The sequence below is a fragment of the Budorcas taxicolor genome, chromosome 10, assembly GCF_023091745.1.
Source record: "Budorcas taxicolor isolate Tak-1 chromosome 10, Takin1.1, whole genome shotgun sequence".
NCBI classification, from domain to species: Eukaryota; Metazoa; Chordata; class Mammalia; order Artiodactyla; family Bovidae; genus Budorcas; species Budorcas taxicolor.
The window spans coordinates 26,176,623-26,199,087 of record NC_068919.1 but is presented as its reverse complement, the minus strand read 5'-3'; the positions used below and the strand labels follow the sequence as shown (position 1 = coordinate 26,199,087).

General features: G+C 35.5%; 1 protein-coding gene, 1 non-coding gene and 1 pseudogene across 2 annotated transcripts; 1 reads left to right on the top strand and 2 right to left on the bottom strand.

Moving 5' to 3' along the window:
• Positions 1 to 1,916: 1,916 nt before the first annotated feature.
• Positions 1,917 to 18,291, bottom strand: LOC128054778 (olfactory receptor 4F17-like; annotated as a pseudogene).
• Positions 6,037 to 6,143, bottom strand: LOC128054925 (U6 spliceosomal RNA). Its single transcript, XR_008200067.1, has one exon. It is a non-coding gene; the product is annotated as a U6 spliceosomal RNA (small nuclear RNA).
• Positions 18,292 to 20,411: 2,120 nt separating the features above from the next.
• Positions 20,412 to 21,347, top strand: LOC128054060 (olfactory receptor 4F6-like). Its single transcript, XM_052646615.1, has one exon. The coding sequence runs from the start codon at positions 20,412 to 20,414 to the stop codon at positions 21,345 to 21,347; it is 936 nt and encodes a 311-aa protein (XP_052502575.1).
• Positions 21,348 to 22,465: the final 1,118 nt, after the last annotated feature.

Here is a 22,465-nt window from a genome sequence, read left to right as displayed (position 1 = left end):
ATTTGGGGCTCTTTTTTTCTGCAGTTAAGCTGGATTAAAACTCAGCATTCAAAAGACTATGATCATGACATCTGGTCCCATCACTTCATGGTGAAAAGATGAAACAACGCAAACAGTGACAAACTTTATTTTCTTGGGCCCCAAAATTACTGTGGATGGTGACTGCAGCCATGAAAGACATTTGCACCTTGGAAGAAAACCAATGTCCAACCAAGACAACATATAAAATCAGAGCCACTTTGCCGACAGCGGTCCATCTAGTCAAAGATATGGTTGTTCCAGTAGTCATATATGGATAAGTCATGTATTAGAGCATAAAGAAAGCTGAATGCCAAAGAATCGATGCTTTTGAACTGTGATGTTGGAGAAGACCCTTGAGAGTCTCTTGGACTGCAAGGAGATCAAACCAGCCAGTACTAAAGTAAATCGGTCTCCTGAATATTCATTGGAAGGATTGATGCTGAAGCTGAAGTTACAATACTTTGGCCACCTGATGTGAAGAACTGACTAATTGAAAAAGACCCTGATGCTGGAAAAGATTGAAGACAGGAGGAGAAGGAGATGACAGAGGATGAGATGGTTGGAAGGCAACACTAACTCTATGGGCATGAGTTTGAGCATTCTCTGGGAGCTAGTGATGGACAGGGAAGCCTGGCATGCTGCAGTCCATGTGGTCGCGGAGTCAGCCATGACAGAGCGACTGAACTTAACTGAACTGACCATTTTATAATATTTAGACTAGACCATTGGTTATGAGGTTACGTTCAATTATCTTGTTAAATCTCTAGACAACGATTTGTTTGTCAGCCAAATTGAAGTCCCAGGAAATATTTGGACAGTTTTGGAAAAGCAGTGATTATAGACTTAGTGTCTATTGAAAGTATGGCCTTATGCATCAGACTGCCTGTATTCAATTAATCAACTGAATTTTATTAATTCAATGAATTAATTAATATAGAACTAATATATGCAAACTTTTCAGAAAACTATGAAATATCTAACTCTCTTTAAAGTGCTAGATATGAATAACTACATTTATCTTTCTGAAAGACAAAAATATGTATGAGGGAGTATTTTTGGCCTGGAAATAAAAACAGACTGTGAGAAGTGGAGTAGAAGGAAAACAGAACAGATACTATAATAGAGATTGACAGTAGGAAGGAAAACAAAAAGGATAGCCTCATAAACAGTATATTTTATGAGTCTGAAATACAATTTGTTTGTTTCAATTCCAGTGGACTCAAATCATTCTCCAATTGACTTAGGACAGGGAAATTTATGTATGTGTTGGTATTTCACAGTTTCTGAAACTGTGACTTAATTCATCAATGAATATTCCTCAAACATCAGAATGTGTTGATATGATCATGGCCTAGATGTTATTATTAATATACAACAACTATTCTTTCCAAATTGTCGCTGACTATTTTCTATAGTAACTCATCTTATCTAACTCTACCGTGTCTCAAAACATGGGTTTCAAATATGTGTTAGTGTGTATGGTCTGTGTAAATTATAAAACTAATTTAATTTATAGCTGGCTTTGACAGCTAGAAGACTGAGCCAGTTCACTGTGAAGCTATGAAAGGACACTATGTCCTGAGTATTTGTAATCCACAGTTCTTTCAGGATTATGCAATCAGTTTGTAATTTTATATTTTTCCTGCTCACAATTATTTCTTTGCTTTGATTTATACTTTTAGTGGATTCTTGTTAGCTACATTAAATTAGGAAGTACAATATAAAGCCAGAACTCTGAGGAATTTGCCAATAGTATTTGAAAGTAGCAGGAGAGTGGAGAAGACTGAAGTTCTAAGCTCAAATGTTCTGAAAGGCAATACTGAATTACCTGAATCTGTCAGGCTGAGGAGCTAAAGATCTATTAGAATCATAAGCCAAACGTGGAAGGGTTATATCTATGGCACAGGATCAAACCTGAAGTGTACCAAGTCTTCTAAAAACTACAATGCAGATTTGAATAAGGTCAGTAATTGATCGGATTGAAGGGATCATGCCTTAACATTTTATACCTCATAGAGGAAAGAGTAGATTATTTCTGAAGGAATTTATTAGATCAGAGGTACATGATCTTTTATATACAATGTGTAAAATAGAAAAGAGTAACTATGGAATATGCAAGAAGTGGGAACATGTGATTGATAATTAGAAGGAAGTGAGTAAAGAGAAGCAGACCAAATATGGCTCAATTTGTGAAATCAGAAAAGAGCATAAAATAATTGATATAGTTAAAGAGAGAGACATTAAGGAGCTGAAAAACTGAAAAAAAAATTATACAGAGAAACAGAATATCTAAGAAAGAACCAATTGATTTTAGAAATGAAAAAGAAATGTATAATATTACGAATTTAAGAAGGCTTAAAAATGGACTGGACACAGCAGAAGAAAAAATCAGTCGATTCAAGACAAATCAATAGATATTATCCAAAGTGAGTACAAATATATAAAAGAATAAGAATATCAGAATATATGTGCATATATACATACACATATGAAAATAGCAGTTGTTTTATTTAAGATTTATCCCTGAGATTCTCTATTGGAAATGTTACAAACTACACAGGACCATGTCATGTTTAGAAAGTAATATGGAATTGGTAGTATATCTAGATCCATGGATTTCATATAAATGGATGTAAACTTGTATAACATTTTGAGGAAGATTTCTGAAGAAAAGTTTTGTTTTGTTTAATGTAGTAATGAATAATTTGCAAACTTTGAACATAATATAGTTCTTAAAGGCTATTTGAATACTTCAGGGAATTAAAGGATTGCTGATTCCAAAGTTACTTTTTGACCTACCTGTATGATGAACTGCCTAACCCATTTATGAATAGGAAGGGAAAAGCAAATTCTCCAAAGGTTGTTAATATAGACATCTTTGTGTTTAATATGTATCTTTTAAAGAATTTACATTATCACAAATGACTAAAACATGATATTGAGGGAACAAACGTCTCTCCAGATTATGATTATGATTCAACTTTCTTTCTGAATATGATTAGGAATACTTAATGATTACTTTTATAGATATGACTACAGAAGGTAATAGAATGTTAACTAATTAATAGAATAATTTATCATTTTTGTAGATAAATATAGCAATATAATGCACTAACTTATTAAACTTTAGAGAAGTTCTATGTGAAATGCTCTTCTAAAAGAAATGCATAGAATGATAGAAAATTTTCAGATATGGTGTCAGTGTTGAAGTAACAAAAGAAGAGTAATAAAAATGTTAAAATTCTTATTAATTTAAAGTCATTATTGAGAACAATAAAAATAATACTTATAAAGACTGGCCAAATTTCCCAAACAAAAACTCATTTTGACAATTCTGGAATACTAAAGAATTGACACAAAACTTTCATCAAGAGATATACATGATTTCCATATGTGAATTGGGAAACTCTTCCCTGTCTTAAGTGACAGAATAGGTGTGGCTAATTTAAGGAACTCACAGAAGACTTTCTGATAATTTGAGATGATGAAATACCAACAGAAATCCACAGTCTCTCATCATACTCTCTTAATGGCATTTCTTTTTTTTTTTTTTTTTTTTTTACTTTATTTTACTTTACAATACTGTATTTGTTTTGCCATACATTGACATGAATCCACCACGGGTGTACATGCGTTCCCAAACATGAACCCGCTCCCACCTCCCTCCCCATAACATCTCTCTGGGTCATCACCGTGCACCAGCCCCAAGCATGCTGTATCCTGCGTCGGACATAGACTGGCGATTCGATTCTTACATGATAGTATACATGTTACAATGCCATTCTCCCAAATCATCCCACCCTCTCCCTCTCCCTCTGAGTCCAAAAGTCTGTTATACATATCTGTGTCTTTTTTGCTGTCTTGCATACAGGGTCGTCATTGCCATCTTTCTAAATTCTATATATATGTGTTAGTATACTGTATTGGTGTTTTTCTTTCTGGCTTACTTCACTCTGTATAATCGGCTCCAGTTTCATCCATCTCATTAGAACTGATTCAAATGTATTCTTTTTAATGGCTGAGTAATACTCCATTGTGTATATATACCACAGCTTTCTTATCCATTCATCTGCTGATGGACATCTAGGTTGTTTCCATGTCCTGGCTATTATAAACAGTGCTGCGATGAACATTGGGGTACATGTGTCTCTTTCAATTCTGGTTTCCTCGGTGTGTATGACCAGCAGTGGGATTGCTGGGTCATAAGGTAGTTCTATTTGCAATGTTCTCCAAAGTGGCTGTACTAGTTTGCATTCCCACCAACAGTGTAGGAGGGTTCCCTTTTTTCCACACCCTCTCCAGCATTAATTGCTTGCAGATTTTTGGATCGCAGACATTCCGACTGGTGTGAAGTGGTACCTCATTGTGGTTTTGATTTGCATTTCTCTAATAATGAGTGACGTTGAGCATCTTTTCATGTGTTTGTTAGCCATCTGTATGTCTTCTTTGGAGAAATGTCTATTTAGTTCTTTGGCCCATTTTTTGATTGGGTCATTTATTTTTCTGGAATTGAGCTGCATAAGTTGCTTGTATATTTTTGAGATTAGTTGTTTGTCAGTTGCTTCATTTGCTGTTATTTTCTCCCATTCAGAAGGCTGTCTTTTCACTTTGCTTATATTTTCCTTTTTTGTGCAGAAACTTTTAATTTTAATTAGATCCCATTTGTTTATTTTTGCTTTTATTTCCAGTATTCTGGGAGGTGGATCATAGAGGATCCTGCTGTGATTTATGTCAGAGAGTGTTTTGCCTATATTCTCCTCTAGGAGTTTTATAGTTTCTGGTCTGACATTTAGATCTTTAATCCATTTTGAGTGTATTTTTGTGTGCGGTGTTAGAAAGTGATCTAGTTTCATTCTTTTACAAGTGGTTGACCAGTTTTCCCAGCACCACTTGTTAAAGAGATTGTCTTTACTCCACTGTATATTCTTGCCTCCTTTGTCAAAGATAAGGTGTTCATAGGTGTGTGGATTTATCTCTGGGCTTTCTATTTTGTTCCATTGATCCATATTTCTGTCTTTGTGCTAGTATCTTACTGTCTTGATGACTGTGGCTTTGTAGTAGAGCCTGAAGTCAGACAAGTTGATTCCCCCAGTTCCATTCTTCTTTCTCAAGATTGCTTTGGCTATTCGAGGTTTTTTGTATTTCCATACAAATCTTGAAATGATTTGTTCTAATTCTGTGAAAAATATGGCTGGTAGCTTGATAGGGATTGCATTGAATTTGTAAATTGCTTTGGGTAGTATACTCATTTTCACTATATTGATTCTTCTGATCCATGAACATGGTATATTTCTCCATCTATTAGTGTCCTCTTTGATTTCTTTCATCAGTGTTTTATAGTTTTCTATGTATAGGTCTTTAGTTTCTTTAGGTAGATACATTCCTAAGTATTTTATTCTTTTCGTTGCAACGGTGAATGGAATTGTTTCCTTAATTTCTTTTTCTACTTTCTCATTATTAGTGTATAGGAATGCAAGGGATTTCTGTGTGTTGATTTTATATCCTGCAACTTTACTATATTCATTGGTTAGCTCTAGTAATTTTCTGGTGGAGTCTTTAGGGTTTTCTATGTAGAGGATCATGTCGTCTGCAAACAGTGAGAGTTTCACCTCTTCTTTTCCAATTTGGATTCCTTTTATTTCTTTTTCTGCTCTGATTGCTGTGGCCAAAACTTCCAGAACTATGTTGAATAGTAGTGGTGAAAGTGGGCACTCTTGTCTTGTTCCTGACTTTAGGGGAAATGCTTTCAATTTTTCACCATTGAGGATAATGTTTGCTGTGGGTTTGTCATATATAGCTTTTATTATGTTGAGGTATGTTCCTTCTATTCCTGCTTTCTGGAGAGTTTTTATCATAAATGGGTGTTGAATTTTGTCAAAGGCCTTCTCTGCATCTATTGAGATAATCATATGGCTTTTATTTTTCAATTTGTTAATGTGGTGAATTACATCGATTGATTTGTGGATATTGAAGAATCCTTGCATCCCTGGGATAAAGCCCACTTGGTCATGGTGTAAAAATATGGAACACTTCACGAATTTGCGTGTCATCCTTGCGCAGGGGCCATGCTAATCTTCTCTGTATCATTCCAATTTTAGTATATGTGCTGCCGAAGTGAGCACCTTAATGGCATTTCTAATCTCTTTATTTCTGAAAGTATAAATGACTGGATTTAGTAGTGGTGTGATGATCACATAAAATATAGCAAGGAACTTGCTCACCCAAGTGGTGCTGAGTGGAAACAGATAGATTAAGATGCAGGCCCAAAGAATAACACGACCACTGTGATGTGGGTAGTGCAAGTGGAGAGAGCCTCGGATGCCCTGTTCATTGACTGATGGCAGACAGTAAGCAGAATATAAAAGTAAAAGATCAGCAAAGAATGAAGCAGATGGTGACCAAGTACCCCACTTGGGGTACCCCCAAGTACCCCCATTTATCAAGATTTTGAGAATATCAGTGTCCTTGCAAGCTAGCTTGATCACCAAATATCACAGGAAAAACTATCCAATTCTCTGGGTCCACAGAAAGGCAATTGTATAATTATAGGTAGTTGGCTTATTGAATGCCCAAAGCCCATGATCCATGGTGTCGTCACTAGCTGAATGCACATTTGTGTGTTCGTGATGCTAGAGTAATGGAGTGGCTTGCAGATGGCTGCATAATGGTCATAGGCCATAGACACAAGCAGCACCATCTCACCCTCCCACAAAAGAAAAGAGGAACAAAAGCAATCTGACGCATGCATGCCTTAAAGGAGATGGTCCTGTTTGCTCTGAGAAAGTTTGAGATCAGTTTAGGAGTAGTTACTGTTGAAAGACATAATCAATGAAAAAAAGATTGGCTAACAGGAAGTACATTGAGGAGTGGAGATGAAGGTCAGCAGTAATTAGGAAAACAAAGAAGATGCTGCCCAAAATGGTGATTAAATAAAGTGAAGAAAATATCACTAGGAAGAAGGCCTAGAGTTGTTATGAGTCACACAGCTGGGGAAAAATAAATTCAGACACCACAAATTGGTTATTTCTTCCATTTATTCACTTTATTCTAATTTTATCTGAAGAAAAGACATAAAAATATTTTTTCTGAATCAAGAAAATTTCTTATTTATTCGTGATGGAAGCATATCCTTACATAATCACTTTGGAAAAAAAATTGTGCTTTTCTTATAAAGCTCAATACTCACACATCCTATGGTCCAGCAATTTCAGTCTTATGTGTATGCTTGAGATAAATTCTTACAACTGTACATATGGAGATATTTATAATTATGCATATAAACAGGAAAATGGAATATTATTCAGAATCATAGCATGTAAAGTACAACTATATAAAATGACAGATATATAGCTTTTTGAGACACCATAATGAAGAAAAAAGAGGTTAGCATAATTTTTGTAAACAGCAATATAAAAATGCTGTATTCTGTAGGAATTTCTATATATAACTATCTATTAAAAATGATATAAGTAACTCCAACTGTAGGAGGCTAAGGATCAGGAAGGGTATGCACACATTATTAGCTGTATGATATTATTAACTGTTTAGGTCATATATTAGTCATGTTTTTATAGGTACAGTTTTATCATTGAATAAACAAGCATAAAAATTCAAAATGACCATTGAAAAAGATGTTGAATATACTATGAATCAAGAATTATGATCAATTCAATGCTGTGGCCCTGAGGTTTAGTCTGGGTATACCCTCCCTGTTGTCTGTAACTGAAGCTGTTGATGATACTGTTTTTGTTTAAGTCCACAGAGTTATCAGATACCAAGGATAAAAATAAAAATAGAATTAGAAAGCTATAGATGTAGGAGGGGCTTTTAATTTTCTCCAGTATGGTAAACAGAAATTTATTGAATATTTTCTTACTGAGAACTATAATCACTTTTGCGCACTTCAGTGAAAAAGAAATAGATTGTAGGTGGTGTATGTTATATCACGGAATAAAAGCATATGCCTGACTTTTCACCTAATATTAACTTAATAGGCTGTCGATGTTATTTTAGAAAAATTAGAAATGGCAAAATATTGCTGCTATATAAAACTATATTAATAATACTGTTAAAATAATTACAGACTTGGATTACCGTGATATTGAATGTTTTGCCTTGGAGACAAACAGAGATTATTGTCGTTTTTGAGATTGCATCCAAGTACTGCATTTCAGACTCTTTTGTTGACCATGATGGCTACTCCATTTCTTCTGAGGGATTCCTGCCCACAGTAGTAGATATACTGGTCATCTGAGTTAAATTCACCCATTATAGGGCACTGGAATGCAAAAGTAGAAAGTCAAGAAACACCTGGAGTAACAGGCAAATTTGGCCTTGGAATGCAGAATGAAGCAGGGGCAAAGACTAACAGGGTTTTGCCAGGAAAATACACTGGTCATAGCAAACACCCTCTTCCAACAACACAAGAGAAGACTCTACACATGGACATCACCAGATGGTCAACACCAAAATCAGATTGATTATATTCTTTGCAGCCAAAAATGGAGAAGCTCTAATACAGTCAACAAAAACAAGACCAGGAGCTGACTGTGGCTCAGATCATGAACTTCTTATTAACAAATTCAGATTTAAATTGAAGAAAGTAGGGAAAACCGCTAGACCATTCAGGTATGACCTAAATCAAATCCCCTATGATTATACAGTGGAAGTGAGAAATAGAATTAAGGGCCTAGATCTGATAGATAGAGTGCCTGATGAACTATGGAATGAGGTTCGTGAAATTGTACAGGAGATAGGGATCAAGATCCTCACCATGGAAAAGAAATGCAAAAAAGCAAAATGGCTGTCTGGGGAGGCCTTACGAATAGCTGTGAAAAGAAGAGAGACAAAAAACAAAGGAGAAAAGGAAAGATATAAGCATCTGAATGCAGAGTTCCAAAGAATAGCAAGGAGAGATAAGAAAGCCTTCTTCAGTGATCAATGCAAAGAAATAGAGGAAAACAACAGAATGGGAAAGACTAGAGATCTCTTCAAGAAAATTAGAGATACCAAGGGAATATTTCATGCAAAGATGGGCTCGATAAAGGACAGAAATGGTATGGACCTAACAGAAGCAGAAGATCTTAAGAAGAGGTGGCAAGAATACACAGAAGAACTGTACAAAAAAGATCTTCACTTCCTGGATAATCACGATGGTGTGATCACTCATCTAGAGCCAGACATCCTGGAATGTGAAGTCAAGTGGGCCTTAGAAAGCATCACTATGAACAAAGCTAGTGGGGGTGATGGAATTCCAGTTGAGCTGTTTCAAATCCTGAAAGATGATGCTTTGAAAGTGCTGCACTCAATATGCCAACAAATTTGGAAAACTCAGCAGTGGCCACAGGACTGGAAAAGGTCAGTTTTCATTTCAATCCCAAAGAAAGGCAATGCCAAAGAATGCTCAGACTACCACACAATTGCACTCATCCCACATGCTAGTAAAGTAATGCTCAAAATTCTCCAAGCCAGGCTTCAGCAATATGTGAACCGTGAACTTCCAGATGTTCAAGTTGGTTTTAGAAAAGGCAGAGGAACCAGAGATCAAGTTGCCAACATCCGCTGGATCATGGAAAAAGCAAAAGAGTTCCAGAAAAACATCTATTTCTGCTTTATTGACTATGCCAAAGCCTTTGACTGTGTGTATCACAATAAACTGTGGAAAATTCTGAAAGAGATGGGAATATCAGACCACCTGACCTGCCTCTTGAGAAACCTGTATGCAGGTCAGGAAGCAACAGTTAGAACTGGACATGGAACAACAGACTGGTTCCAACTAGGAAAAGGGGTACGTCAAGGCTGTATATTGTCACCCCACTTATTTAACTTATATGCAGAGTACATTATGAGAAACTGGAAGAAACACAAGCTGGAATCAAGATTGCCAGGAGAAATATCAATAACCTTAGATATGCAGATGATAACACCCTTATGGCAAAAAGTGAAGAGGAACTAAAAAGCCTGTTGATGAAAGTAAAAGAGGAGAATGAAAAAGTTGGCTTAAAGCTGAACATTCAGAAAACGAAGATCATGGCATCTGGTCCCATCACTTCATGGGAAATAGATGGGGAAACAGTGGAAACAGTGTTAAACTTTATTATTTTGGGCTCCAAAATCACTGCAGATGGTGACTGCAGCCATGAAATTAAAAGATGCTTACTCCTTGGAAGGAAAGTTATGACCAACCTAGATAGCATATTCAAAAGCAGAGACATTACTATGCCGACTAAAGTCCGTCTAGTCAAGGCTATGGTTTTTCCAGTAGTCATGTACTGATGTGAGAGTTGGACTGTGAAGAAGGCTCAGCGCCAAAGAATTGATGCTTTTGAACTGTGGTGTTGGAGAAGACTCTTGAGAGTCCCTTGGACTGCAAGGAGATCCAACCAGTCCATCCTAAAGGAGATCAGTCCTGAGTGTTCATTGGAAGGACTGATGCTGACTGAGGCTGAAATCCCAATACTTTGGCCACCTCATGTGAAGAGTTGACTCACTGTAAAAGACCCTGATGCTGGGAGGGATTGGGGGCAGGAGGAAAAGCGGACGACAGAGGATGAGATGGCTGGATGGCATCACTGACTTGATGTACATGAATCTGAGTGAACCCCAGAGTTGATGATGGACAGGGAGGCCTGGCGTGCTGCCATTCATGGGATTGCAGAGTTGGACACAACTGAGAGACTCAACTGAACTGATAGTTGTAAAATCAAATGAGTTAGAGCAGAATTCACAAAATAATCAAAAGTTAGGAAAATTAAAAATAAGAATTGAAAAAATAATTTCATTTTATTCTTTGAACTGCTAATTTTAGGACCATGGGAAAACTAAACCTCCCTGTTTCTTTGTATCTCCCTGTCAGTCTCTGAATGCCTCTCATATGACAGAAATTTTCACCCACATTGTCTAAAATAATCTTCACAATAACCAAATAAAATAAGTTAAATATTCTTACTATTCTGAGCCTGGCTGTCAGTGCAATCCATTGAAGTTTCAGAGTGAGAAATAGCATGACTAAAGTGTAATCCCAACATTTTCTGATGCCAGGCCTTCATCTGTGTTGTCATTCTTTCTCTCCTGTTCAGTTCCAAGAGTATAATTCAATTTCCAGGGTAACTATTAATTATTGTAGGCTTTGAGAGATTTCTCTCCATAATCTCTATCATATTCTTACCAGAGTTAATTTAATAACCATCACTTTTCCCAGTATTTGGACATTTCTATTAATTACAGTTACATATCTGTGTCCAAAACACAGTTTTCCTTAACTCAAAGAAAACTGTAGACCCTGATGATTGTGGGTCTGTGATTACCTGAATATTACCTCAGAGAGGGCACTTCTGTAGCTGTAAGACCCTGTAGCAGTTACTCATTTTGATATTATGGGGAGTCCGAAGTTTCAAAATGTACCTTGGAGAAGAAACTGTTGATATTTCTGAAAGCTATGCAAAAATTCCAAACCATTCTAATTAATGTGCATGGAATTATGGCATTAAAAGATTGTCTTAAATATGACAGAGAAAGAGAACCAAGGGATAAATTAAGAAGTTTACAAAGTGTAGTGTAGAGTGTATCTTCTTACCAGAGAGAAACCGTGGTGTCACAAAGAGTCAGGCACAAGTGAGCATACACGTACGCAAAGGCAATATTATCAATATTCTTCAGAATATTGTAAGGGAAGCTTACCTTTTATTTGCATGTATACAATATTATATGATTTAGTCTTAAGGACAAGAATCCAACACTTTAGTGATCTGAGAAGGAAATATGATAACATGTGTCTATCTGCCCATGGCTGTTACATTTTTTTCAACAGAAGAATACAATTATTCAGATATTGGTGGTTATGGTTTCAGTTTATTTTCTATGCAGTTACATACTTACATGTGCACATGTGCACTCATATATATATATATATATATATATATACACACACACACACATATGGTGGAGTTTTTCCTTTGAGATATGGAGTATGGAAGAATATTTTAAATTCAATTAATTTAAAATAATATTATGCTTAAATATATTTCATTCAATGTAAATGGTTGTTTTAGAGAAATAAAGAGAAATTAGAGACAATTTATTCAACTGCACATTTTTAGTGTTCTTTTTGCACTTTGGGAATGAATGGCAGGGTTTGGAAAGCAGGCATGAAAAGAATGAAGCAGAAGAGTGGGATTATTACACTTGACATTAACTATGTAAATAGTGTCAGTGATGTCAATCCACCACTAGTCAACTCGGCTTCTGATCAGACATAAGAGGGTCTTCTGTCTTGACACAGTGGAGACAGTGAAAAGTTAGGTGTTTGTCAGACGTTCATGAATTCATGGGACTGAATGAATATGTGAAGCACAGGAGATTTTAGTGTAATGAAATTCTTTATGATAACTGCAATTTTGAATATATTGTTTTAGGCATTTGCTGTGTCTTCTGTGAGGGCCTGAAAACAATGGCACTCTAGAAACAATGAGCACATGTTTATTTCTAATTCCATTATCTATAAATGGAATCAGGGATCTTTGGAGATATGGCTATTGTTGGAATAGGAAATTAAGATACAAGATAATCTGGGAGCATCTTTTAGTCCCAGAGAATAAGGGAATGCTCAAATATACATAAACTCACAAAATTTGATGCAGCTATACATCAAAGAGGCTTAAGAGCCAAATGAAAATGCTCCCAATAGCAGTATTTGATTATAATCTAGATTATAAAATAAATATCCATAATTTCATACTAATATAAATGACTGAATAAATTAGTGCATGGGGTAGCAAAGTAATCATTCATGCAGGAGAATTAGAGATAAATAGTGTAGCATGCTACCCTAATCAAGGGGAGCATAGTTACCCATTCCTTAAATGTGGGCTGAGTATAGTGACTTTTCTCAAAATACAGTGTGGATAGTACAGAAAGTAAATCTATAGTGAGGGAACTTGCCATTTCAGTCAAATGATCAAGGTCAACATCAGCAGACATAAATCATGGTGATGGTATAGACACAGATGTCAGGTGTCAAAAATGGCAGATCACCTGTGGTGTGTGTCCCCTGAACCCAGAACTTTGGTGTAATCATGAGAAAATGCCAAATACATTTCAGTGGGGTGATACCCTTCATACTCTGCAGTTCCTCACAAAGTTAAGCAGAATTATCATAAAACTCATCAATTCTGCTCCTAGTCTTTAACCCCAAAGAATTAAAAACAAGTATTAAAATCTTGTACATGAATATCTAAAACTATTCACAATGGGCAAAGGTGTTCATCTTAATGTTCATCTGTTGATGAATGGATTGACAAATGTGGTAATCCATACAAAGGAATACCATTCAGACACAAATGTGTATCAAATACGTATTTCAATATGGATGAAAATAGTTTGGAACTAGGTCGAAGTGATGATCCCACAATATAATGAATGCCTAAATGCCATTGGTTTGTAGCTCTCAAACAGTTGATTTTACATTATGTTAATTTATCTTGATAACATAAAATGTAACACTAAAAAGATAAATTAGTAAATATTATTTTCCACTATGAACTAAGGTTTTAGTTATCAACTTTTTTTAGCTTTTTTTTAAAAAAAAATGCTTGGATACTGTGCATTTTTGATGTAAAAAAGAATGCTACAATTCTAACACTAAGTTTTTGTTAATTTCTTTCTAGGCTGAATGTTATGTAGAAATTAGTCTAAGTTTTTGTAAAATGAGAATAATAGCAGTTTAACAAAAAGAATTTTAGTACAATATGTTGAAATGTAGCTCTTATAATAATGTTAAATTTTATAAGAATGGTGATATTTGATCTTCTGTGTGTACACATTGCTTTTCTGAGCAGTATTATAGAGTTATAGATATTAAGTGTGTCCAGAGTTAGTTAATGAATAAAAAAATCACAGTGCTGAATGCCAAGGTACACAAATTTTTTCCCCTTAACTGAGAAGTCACAGTCTTATTTCTCATCAGGTGAGGAAGAATATGGGATTTCCATCTCACTATTTGTTTAGACATAATAAATGAGATCATATAGGTATTATACTCAGAAAAGTGAAAAGCTTAATAGACTTGTGAACTTCTTTTTAATACATCATGGCATTGATCTAAAAAAGAAGCAGCATAGCTAGGGAATGAATTCATAAACTTTGAGATAAGAATATTATTTCACTTGAATATTCGTTTTGACTTTAGTATTCTGACCTTTTTCAACATATTTATTTCTTTTTTTAAGATATTATCATGGCCAAAATAGGATTGGTAATTTTATCAATGAGGTAAAAGCAGGGATAGGGTTTCTAGGAATATTGCATGAGTATGTTTCCATTAGAATTTGAAATAATTTTTCTAATGAGTGTGTTAATAGGCATTCCTTTTTCACTAGTATTGGTCTAAATGATATTGATCAGTAGGTATTAAAATTTTAGAAGATGCTGAGTTTCCTTGAATATATATCGCTGTCACAGTTTATTAATCATAGCCTCCTTTTATTTGCATTTACTTTTAAAATCAAGCTTCTAATATTTTTTCTTCTCTTAATGGCATGGGAATTCAAGGTAGAAATCTCATAATAAACGGCCTAGGGACTCAGGTCACTGCGTTATCAAAGGGCCACTCAAAAGTGTTGTTAGAGCTGGAGCAGTTGTAAGGAGTACTAACCACAGAGATCAAAGAGGGAAACACTTCTTAAGAGGTTCATTTATAGTGAAAATATTGTTTTCTGGGGCCTTTTTGGGGGAAGTGAGGTCAGGTAAGTGGGGACAGTATAATTTAAGTGAATAGCCTTTTAAAATCACCAGCTGCTTTCCCTCTATGGGCAAAGTATAGCAACTCTGCTACAACATTTCAAAAATTCTACCCCCTGCCCCCTGCACCTTGCCTTCCACTCTTTCTCATCTCTATTTCTATTTTTCAATTCAGCATGCATTTGTTGAAACTATACAAGTGCCAGCCTTTCCAAGGGGAAGTCCGAGTTTTCTCGAGGCTTGAAGCTCTTCATATGCCTGCACTGTATCTTAATTACCAGGGAAATTTTTGGACATGGATTATATTTCACTTAGATCTAGGAAGGACCTTGGGAATTGGTTTTGATGTGAATCATCTTTGACCTGTCATTTTTTTCATGGCAATTTTTAGAATGAAAATTGCTTTTTAATTTCACTGGTATCAGTTTTCAATGAGAATAATATAAAAAACCAATGTGTTTACCAAGAAACTATTATCAGTTTTCAAGGTATATGCACATGCGTGCCCACAGCCATCCAACCCCTTGCTTTCTCTTCCAAATTCACATGATTTCATATGGTCAGAATCTCTGACTAAGACATAGTCCCTGCTCTCAAGAAGCTCATACCCTTTGCAGAGGAGACAGAAAAACTAGTCAATTGTAAATTATACTGTCATGAAAAAGTTGTCATGAGAACCTCACAAGTAAGATGTGTGGAAGAATATCTCATGTAAGCAGGGTGGAAGAATATCTCTTGCAGACTGGGGGGTATCACTGCGGAATAACTGACAGAAATTCTAGAACAAGATGTAATTGGCCAAGGGAAAAATGTAGGGAAAACTAGATGTAATCGGCCAAGGGAAAAATGCAGGGAAAACTATAGGGCAGAACGAAAGTATGAGTAACCCTCATGTCAATGAAAGAACAATTGTCCTAGTAGTTCAAGAGATTAGTGAGGTGGAGTCATGAGGTCAGAGGCTGGGAAAATGCACTGTAGATTGTTGCATTATGTGCCCTGCTGAGACATTGTGAAGAGAGAAGTGACTGAGAGTTTGTAATTGGTGAGCAGGCAAAAAAGACTCAGGAACCACTCCTAAGGTATGCTGTTCTGACTGCTTCCTTTTAATTGTTATGCTATTCCTTCTTGCCTGCTTCTATTCTCTCCTTTTTCTTTTCGCTACTGTCCCTGTCTCTTCTGTCTCCTCTCTTTTCTTTTCATCGGAGTCTCTTTCCTTACTAGCATCAATCAGCTAGATGATAGATATATTTTATAGCCCCTAGCAGTAGACTGCCACAAAGAGAAGATTTTTTTCTTGGCCATGGATTTCTTATGGACAACACTTTCTGTTAGGGAGCTATTGTGATTTTCTATGAGTAAACAGTTGTTGACACACTTGTAAAACTTTATTTCAGTTTTTAATGCTTGATTAAGTGGTACTACCATCACTAAAATCTGAATTTGAAGGGTTATACATCTGGGACTCTTATTCTGTATTTTCACAATAAATTTCATTTTTAAGTCAAAAGCCAGTACCAGATTGTTTTGAAACATTTGAATAATACAGAAATGTAGGACTTAGGAGATGAAAGCCACATGTATCCTATTTTGAGGATTCACTGTTGGTAATATTTGGTGTGCAGTTTTGGAACTTTTTTTCAAGTACAAACATTAGTTTCATAAAAGAATTCTGTTTTTGCCATTAGAGGCTCTTGCTTTAATCCAGTATTTGGATGGTTGTTTAGTTGTTTCCAGTTATTTAAATATGTATGAAAAACTGGCATCAGCATTTTACCAATTTAAGACATAGTACTGATCATCATGTAACAATTTTTGTAGGAATTAATACTTGACTATGAATATACATACCCAAATATCTTACTCTAATACTTTTGACTTCACATCTAGTTGATGATCAGAGAAGGCAATGGCAACCCACTCCAGTACTCTTGCCTGGAAAATCCCATGGACAGAGGAGCCTGGTGGGCTGCAGTCCATGGGATCGCTAAGAGTAGGACACGACTGAGTAACTTCACTTTCACTTTTCACTTTCATGCACTGGAGAAGGAAATGGCAACCCACTCCAGTGTTCTTGCCTGGAGAATCCCAGGAACAGGGGAGCCTGGTGGGCTGCCGTCTATGCGGTCGCACAGAGTCGGACACGACTGAAGCAATTTAGCAGCAGCAGCAACTACATGATGATAACCTTATGATTACTCATGAGAACAGTACCTGAATTTTCATGCACCATTAAATTTAACTCCATTTCTGAATTGCTATGATGTCTCATGTATGACAGTGTTTTGCTTTCTGCGACTGGCTTATTTCACTTTCTCCATGTTTAATCATAAGTTGCTCTTGTGCTTGTTGGAAATGGCAGGAAATTTTTGTTTTTTTAATTTAAATATTATGTTGGTGTTTGTGTGTTGTGTGTGTGTATCACATTTGCTTTATCCGTTCATTGATAATTAAAGAGAAAAACAGGAAAAAATAATCACCTAATTTTCTTACTATCAATAAAAAATTTTAATTACTACTTAAAAAAAACTGACCTTTTATTGGTCTTTGAAACAGCTTTAAATATTTTTTTACATATGGAAACAAAGTGAATATAGATTGTTTTGTATACCAGATAATGTATATTTTCAAATCTACATATTGCATGATCAAAGCCTTTAGATAGAGATTTGATTATAGCTCCTTTGAAATGTCACACCCACTGCAGTTAACTCTGATGATTATCCCATTCATTCTCTCTTGCTCAGTCCAATTCTATTTTTTTCTGATATTGGCTACAAAATCCTCCAGTCACTGCCCCTGTATCAGGGCTTCCTGGCACCACCCCTGCAGTGTTTCCTTTGTCTACAAGACCCGCTGCACAATCATTACCCTCACAATGTCTTTCCTCACTGGCCTGGCTGCCTGCATGTCTCTTCTTGGCTATAACAGTTTCAAAGGGCTCCAACCAGATTATGCTGCTTTCTCACTGAGGCAGTGAGAGTTGTGTCCATGGGAGAGCCCAGGCATGGTGTGGAGTGCCAAGAGAGGAGTGACAAGAGAGCGTGGGTATTAGTGGTGTGGGGCCTGGAGGAAAGCTTAGTGGTGGCAGTGCAAGTGGGGGACTCCTGGTATTCAATTCAAATGTGGAACAAGCATCAGTAATTTGGTTTGTTTCAAGATACAATAGTTTAATATTATGTCTAAAAAAATAGCATGTATATTAGGTTGAACTCTATAAAATTGATATTTGATCTAATATGAACTGACTGAAAGAACAGTCTCTTATGACTCAAACGAATAAATGCATATAAGCCTGGAGAGGAACAATTTAGTGATAAGAATTAAAGATATACATTTTCTATTTTCTTCTTAGACATGTAAGTTTTAAAAATGGGTTTCCTGTATATCTTTCTTGTGAACTCAGTTTTTAAATGTCTGTTATTCATATATTTCATAGCAATGAATTTTATCCTATATATGAGTAATAATCCTCTCCCAAGATGAAAGAACTATGAATATTTAATTCATATTCAATTAACTATGAATATACTCCATTGCGGAGAAGGCAGTGACACCCCACTCCAGTACTCTTGCCTGGAAAATCCCATGGACAGAGGAGCCTGGTAGGCTGCAGTCCATGGGGTCGCTAAGAGTTGGACACGACTGAGCAACTTCACTTTCACTTTTCACTTTCATGCACTGGAGAAGGAAATGGCAACCCACACCAGTGTTCTTGCCTGGAGAATCCCAGGAATGGGGGAGCCTGGTGGGCTGCCGTCTATGGGGTTGCAGAGAGTCGGACACAACTGAAGTGACTTAGCAGCAGCAGCAGCATGCTCCATTGCAGACATTTATGTTATTTGTAAATTTTCTTTTTATATTTTTTTATCATTGATGCCTCTTGTAGCTTGTTAGTTTATCTAGTTTTAATATACTAAAAAATTTTTCTTTTCTATTGAAGTATAGTTGATTAACCATTTTGTATATTTTAGGTTTACAGCAAAGTGATTCATTCATATATATATATATATATATATATATATATATACACACACATATATTTTCTTTGGAAGATTCTTTTCCATTAGAAATTATTGCAAGATATTAAATATAGTTGTCTTTGCTATGGAACAGTTATTGCTGCTTATCTATTTTTTTATATAGTATTGTGTATGTGTTTTTACTTAGTCATAAATAGTGAAAATTTTGAAGTTTAGGTATCTATTTCTAAAGTACCTTCTAAACAAATTGAATTTTTTTATCTTTATCAGTGTATGAATGTGACTTTTTCCTCATGGTCTCATGCATGATTTCATCAATTTTTTAAACCTTTGAAATTTATTAATTCAGAATAGCACCCAACGCAATCTTATTTACATTTCTTTGAATAACTAGTGACAGTTTTACTTTTCATATGACTATCAGCTATTAGGACTTCTTCTGTGTCAGTTGTCTTATGTTTTTCTTGTTGTAAATTTCGTATACCACGCTTTCTATCTTTATCTATCTGAAGGAACTGATTTCATCATAGAAATATTAGTCATCTGTCTGATATTTTATAACTTGTTTTTCAGTGTGTTTTTAATTGTTATTTTATAGTGCTTATATATCTATATAAGATATCTATGTAGCTATGTATGTAAACTTTGTACATATACCTATATCTAAGTATGCTAAGAACTGAATATTATGGATAGTGCCAACTATTTTTCCTCCCTCATTTGTTACCTAGATATTCTTAGAATGAATTTTAGATGTTAAATGTTTGTTAAAATATTATTTTTCTTTCTTTTGGTTTGTTACCCTTTTGATGTTTAAATATCATTTTGAAACTCTCGAGTTTATCATGAGAGGCAATAATCTATGTATTTACAAATTTACCTGTTGTGCCAACACCATTGATTGAATAATTCACCCTGTCCACACTGGTGTTATAGGATTCTTCAGTAGTCTCTTGAGGTTACTTGTTTATTCTGGCCCTCTCCTTCCATTCTTTACATTGAGATTTTTATAACTCTCTGAAAACAGAAATATGATCTGCTGAATATCCCCCAAGATTTCCTACTGCTCTTAGGGTAAAAGGCAAAATTCTTATCATGGATCCAAGATTTCATCCTATTTGACCTATTTCTCCAGGCTGATTTTAGTCATTCATATTCCTGTCCCCCTCTCCTGTGTCTCAGGGCCTTTGCACATGGCATTTCCAAAGTCTGGACTACTCTACTTACTTTCAGTGATAACTTATATTTTACAGAGCCTAACTAATCATGATGGTGATATGTCACATTATCATAGCCCTCTGATATTTCCTTCAAATTAGTTGTCAGAGATGTATCTGTATTTAAAGTTATTTAATGTTGATCTACCTGTATCTACCCATCCAGATCGAACCTTTAAAACTTCAAAAGTCAGAATTTCTGTTTCACCTCAGAACTTGACATTGGACTTAGGTATAATAGATACTCATTAGGATATGAGTTATACTCATTAGTTGAATTACTTAAAGAAATAAATTAATTCATATTTTCATAACATATTAATGGCTGTTAGTGAAGATTTTTTTTCTTCATAAACTGAATTTGATAAAAGCTTAAATCTGTTTCTTTAAATATTGACATTTGATAAATTCTTTGGTTATTTTGTTTCTGGATTTTAGGTATCATCAGAAAAAGCCAATGTATGAAAGAAATGACTCTTTGGTGTCTGAATTTGTTTTCCTGGGTCTTTCTACCTCTAGACCAGTGCAGCATTTCCTCCTTGCCTTCTCTACAGTGTTTTATGTAACAATTGTTCTAGGGAATCTCCTTGTTGTGTTTGCAGTGACCTTTGACCCTCATCTACATTCCCCCATGTACTTCCTTTTAGCCAACCTCTCATTTATTGATTTGTGTCTTTCTACCTTAACAGTGCCTAAGATGATCTCTGATCTGTACTCTGGGCACAAAACCATATCCTTCCAGGCATGTGTCACCCAGATATTTGTCCTTCACACCCTGGGTGCATCTGAGATGGTGCTGCTCACTGCCATGGCCTTTGATCGCTATGTGGCCATATGTAAGCCCCTGCACTACCTGACCATCATGAGCCCATGGGTGTGCCTTTTGCTTCTGTGTGGTGCTTGGGCTATTGGCCTCATTCACTCAGTGGTCCAGTTAGCTTTTGTGATCCATTTGCCTTTCTGTGGTCCTAATGAAATTGACAGTTTTTACTGTGACCTTCCTTGGTTTATCAAACTTGCCTGCATAGATTCCTACAGAATGGAATTCATGGTCACTGCCAACAGTGGGTTCATATCCATGGGCACTTTCTTCTTGTTGATCATCTCCTATGTTTTCATTCTGGTCACTGTATGGAAGCGCTCTTCAGATGGTTTGCACAAGGCCCTCTCTACTCTGTCAGCACACATCACTGTGGTGGTTTTGTTCTTTGGACCCTGCATCTTTGTTTACATGTGGCCATTTCCTCTAGTGACAGTGGATAAGTTTCTTGCCATTTTAGACTTTTTGGTTACACCCATCCTGAATCCTGCCATTTACACATTGAGGAACAAAGACATGAAGATGGCTATGAGGAGACTCTGTAGTCAGTTCTTGAGCTGGAAGATCTCTTAAGTAACTCATGGGAGCACAGTTTATTTCAAACAACTTCATGAAATACAAGTGGTTAAATAAATATGCAAATTTAGGGCTGTTTTTTTTCTGAAGTTACCATTTTATAATATTTAGACTAGACCATTGGTTATGTTGTTACATTGAATTTATCAAGTTAACTCTGTAGATAAAGATATGTCAGCCAAATTAAAGCCCCAATAAGTATTTGGACAGTTTTGAAAAAGCAATGTTTAGAGACTAGTGTCTACTGAAAGTATGGCCTTATGCATCAGACTGCCTATATTCAATTAATCAACTGAATTTTATTAATTCAATGAATTAATGGAGAACTAATATATGCAAATTTTCAGAAAATTATGAAATATCTAACTCTAAAATTTAAATGCTGGATATGAATAATTAAATTTATCATTCTTTCTGAAAGACAAAAATATGTGTCTGGGAGTATTTATGACCTGGGGACAAAAACAGCGTGTGAGAAGTGGAGTAGAAAGAAAATGTATCAGATGCTGTAATAGAGACTGACAGATACTGGGAAGGAAAACAGAAGGAGAACCTCATAGACAGTATGTTTTATGAGTTTGAAAATATGCTTCCCTTGCTTGTTTCATTTCAAATGGACTCAAATCATCTCCAGTTGACTTAGGACAGGGAAATTTATGTATATGTCAGTATTTCACAATTTTTGAAACTGTGACTTAATCCATCAATGAATATTCCTCAAACATCAAAATGTGTTGATATGACGATAGCCTGGATGGTATTATTATTATCCAACAACTACTCTATCCAATTTTTTTGCTGACTGTTTTCTCTAGTAACTCATATAACTCTACTGTGTCTCAATACATGTGTCTTAAATATGTGTTAGTGTGTATGATCTGTGTAAATTACAAAACCTATTTAATTTATAGCTTGCTTTGACAACTAGAAGACTGAGCCAGGTTCATTGTGAAGCTATGAAAGGACCCTCTGTCCTGAGTATTTGTGATCCACAATTCTTTCAGGATTATGTAATCAGTTTGTATTTCATATTTTTCCTCTTCAAAATTATTTTGTTGTTTTGATTTATATTTTCAGTGGATTCTTTTTAGGTATATTAAATTAGAAAGTACAAT

Excerpts from the sequence above, each read along its gene's own strand:
- LOC128054060 (XM_052646615.1), top strand. The coding sequence starts at position 20,412 with ATGTATGAAAGAAATGACTCTTTGGTGTCTGAATTTGTTTTCCTGGGT.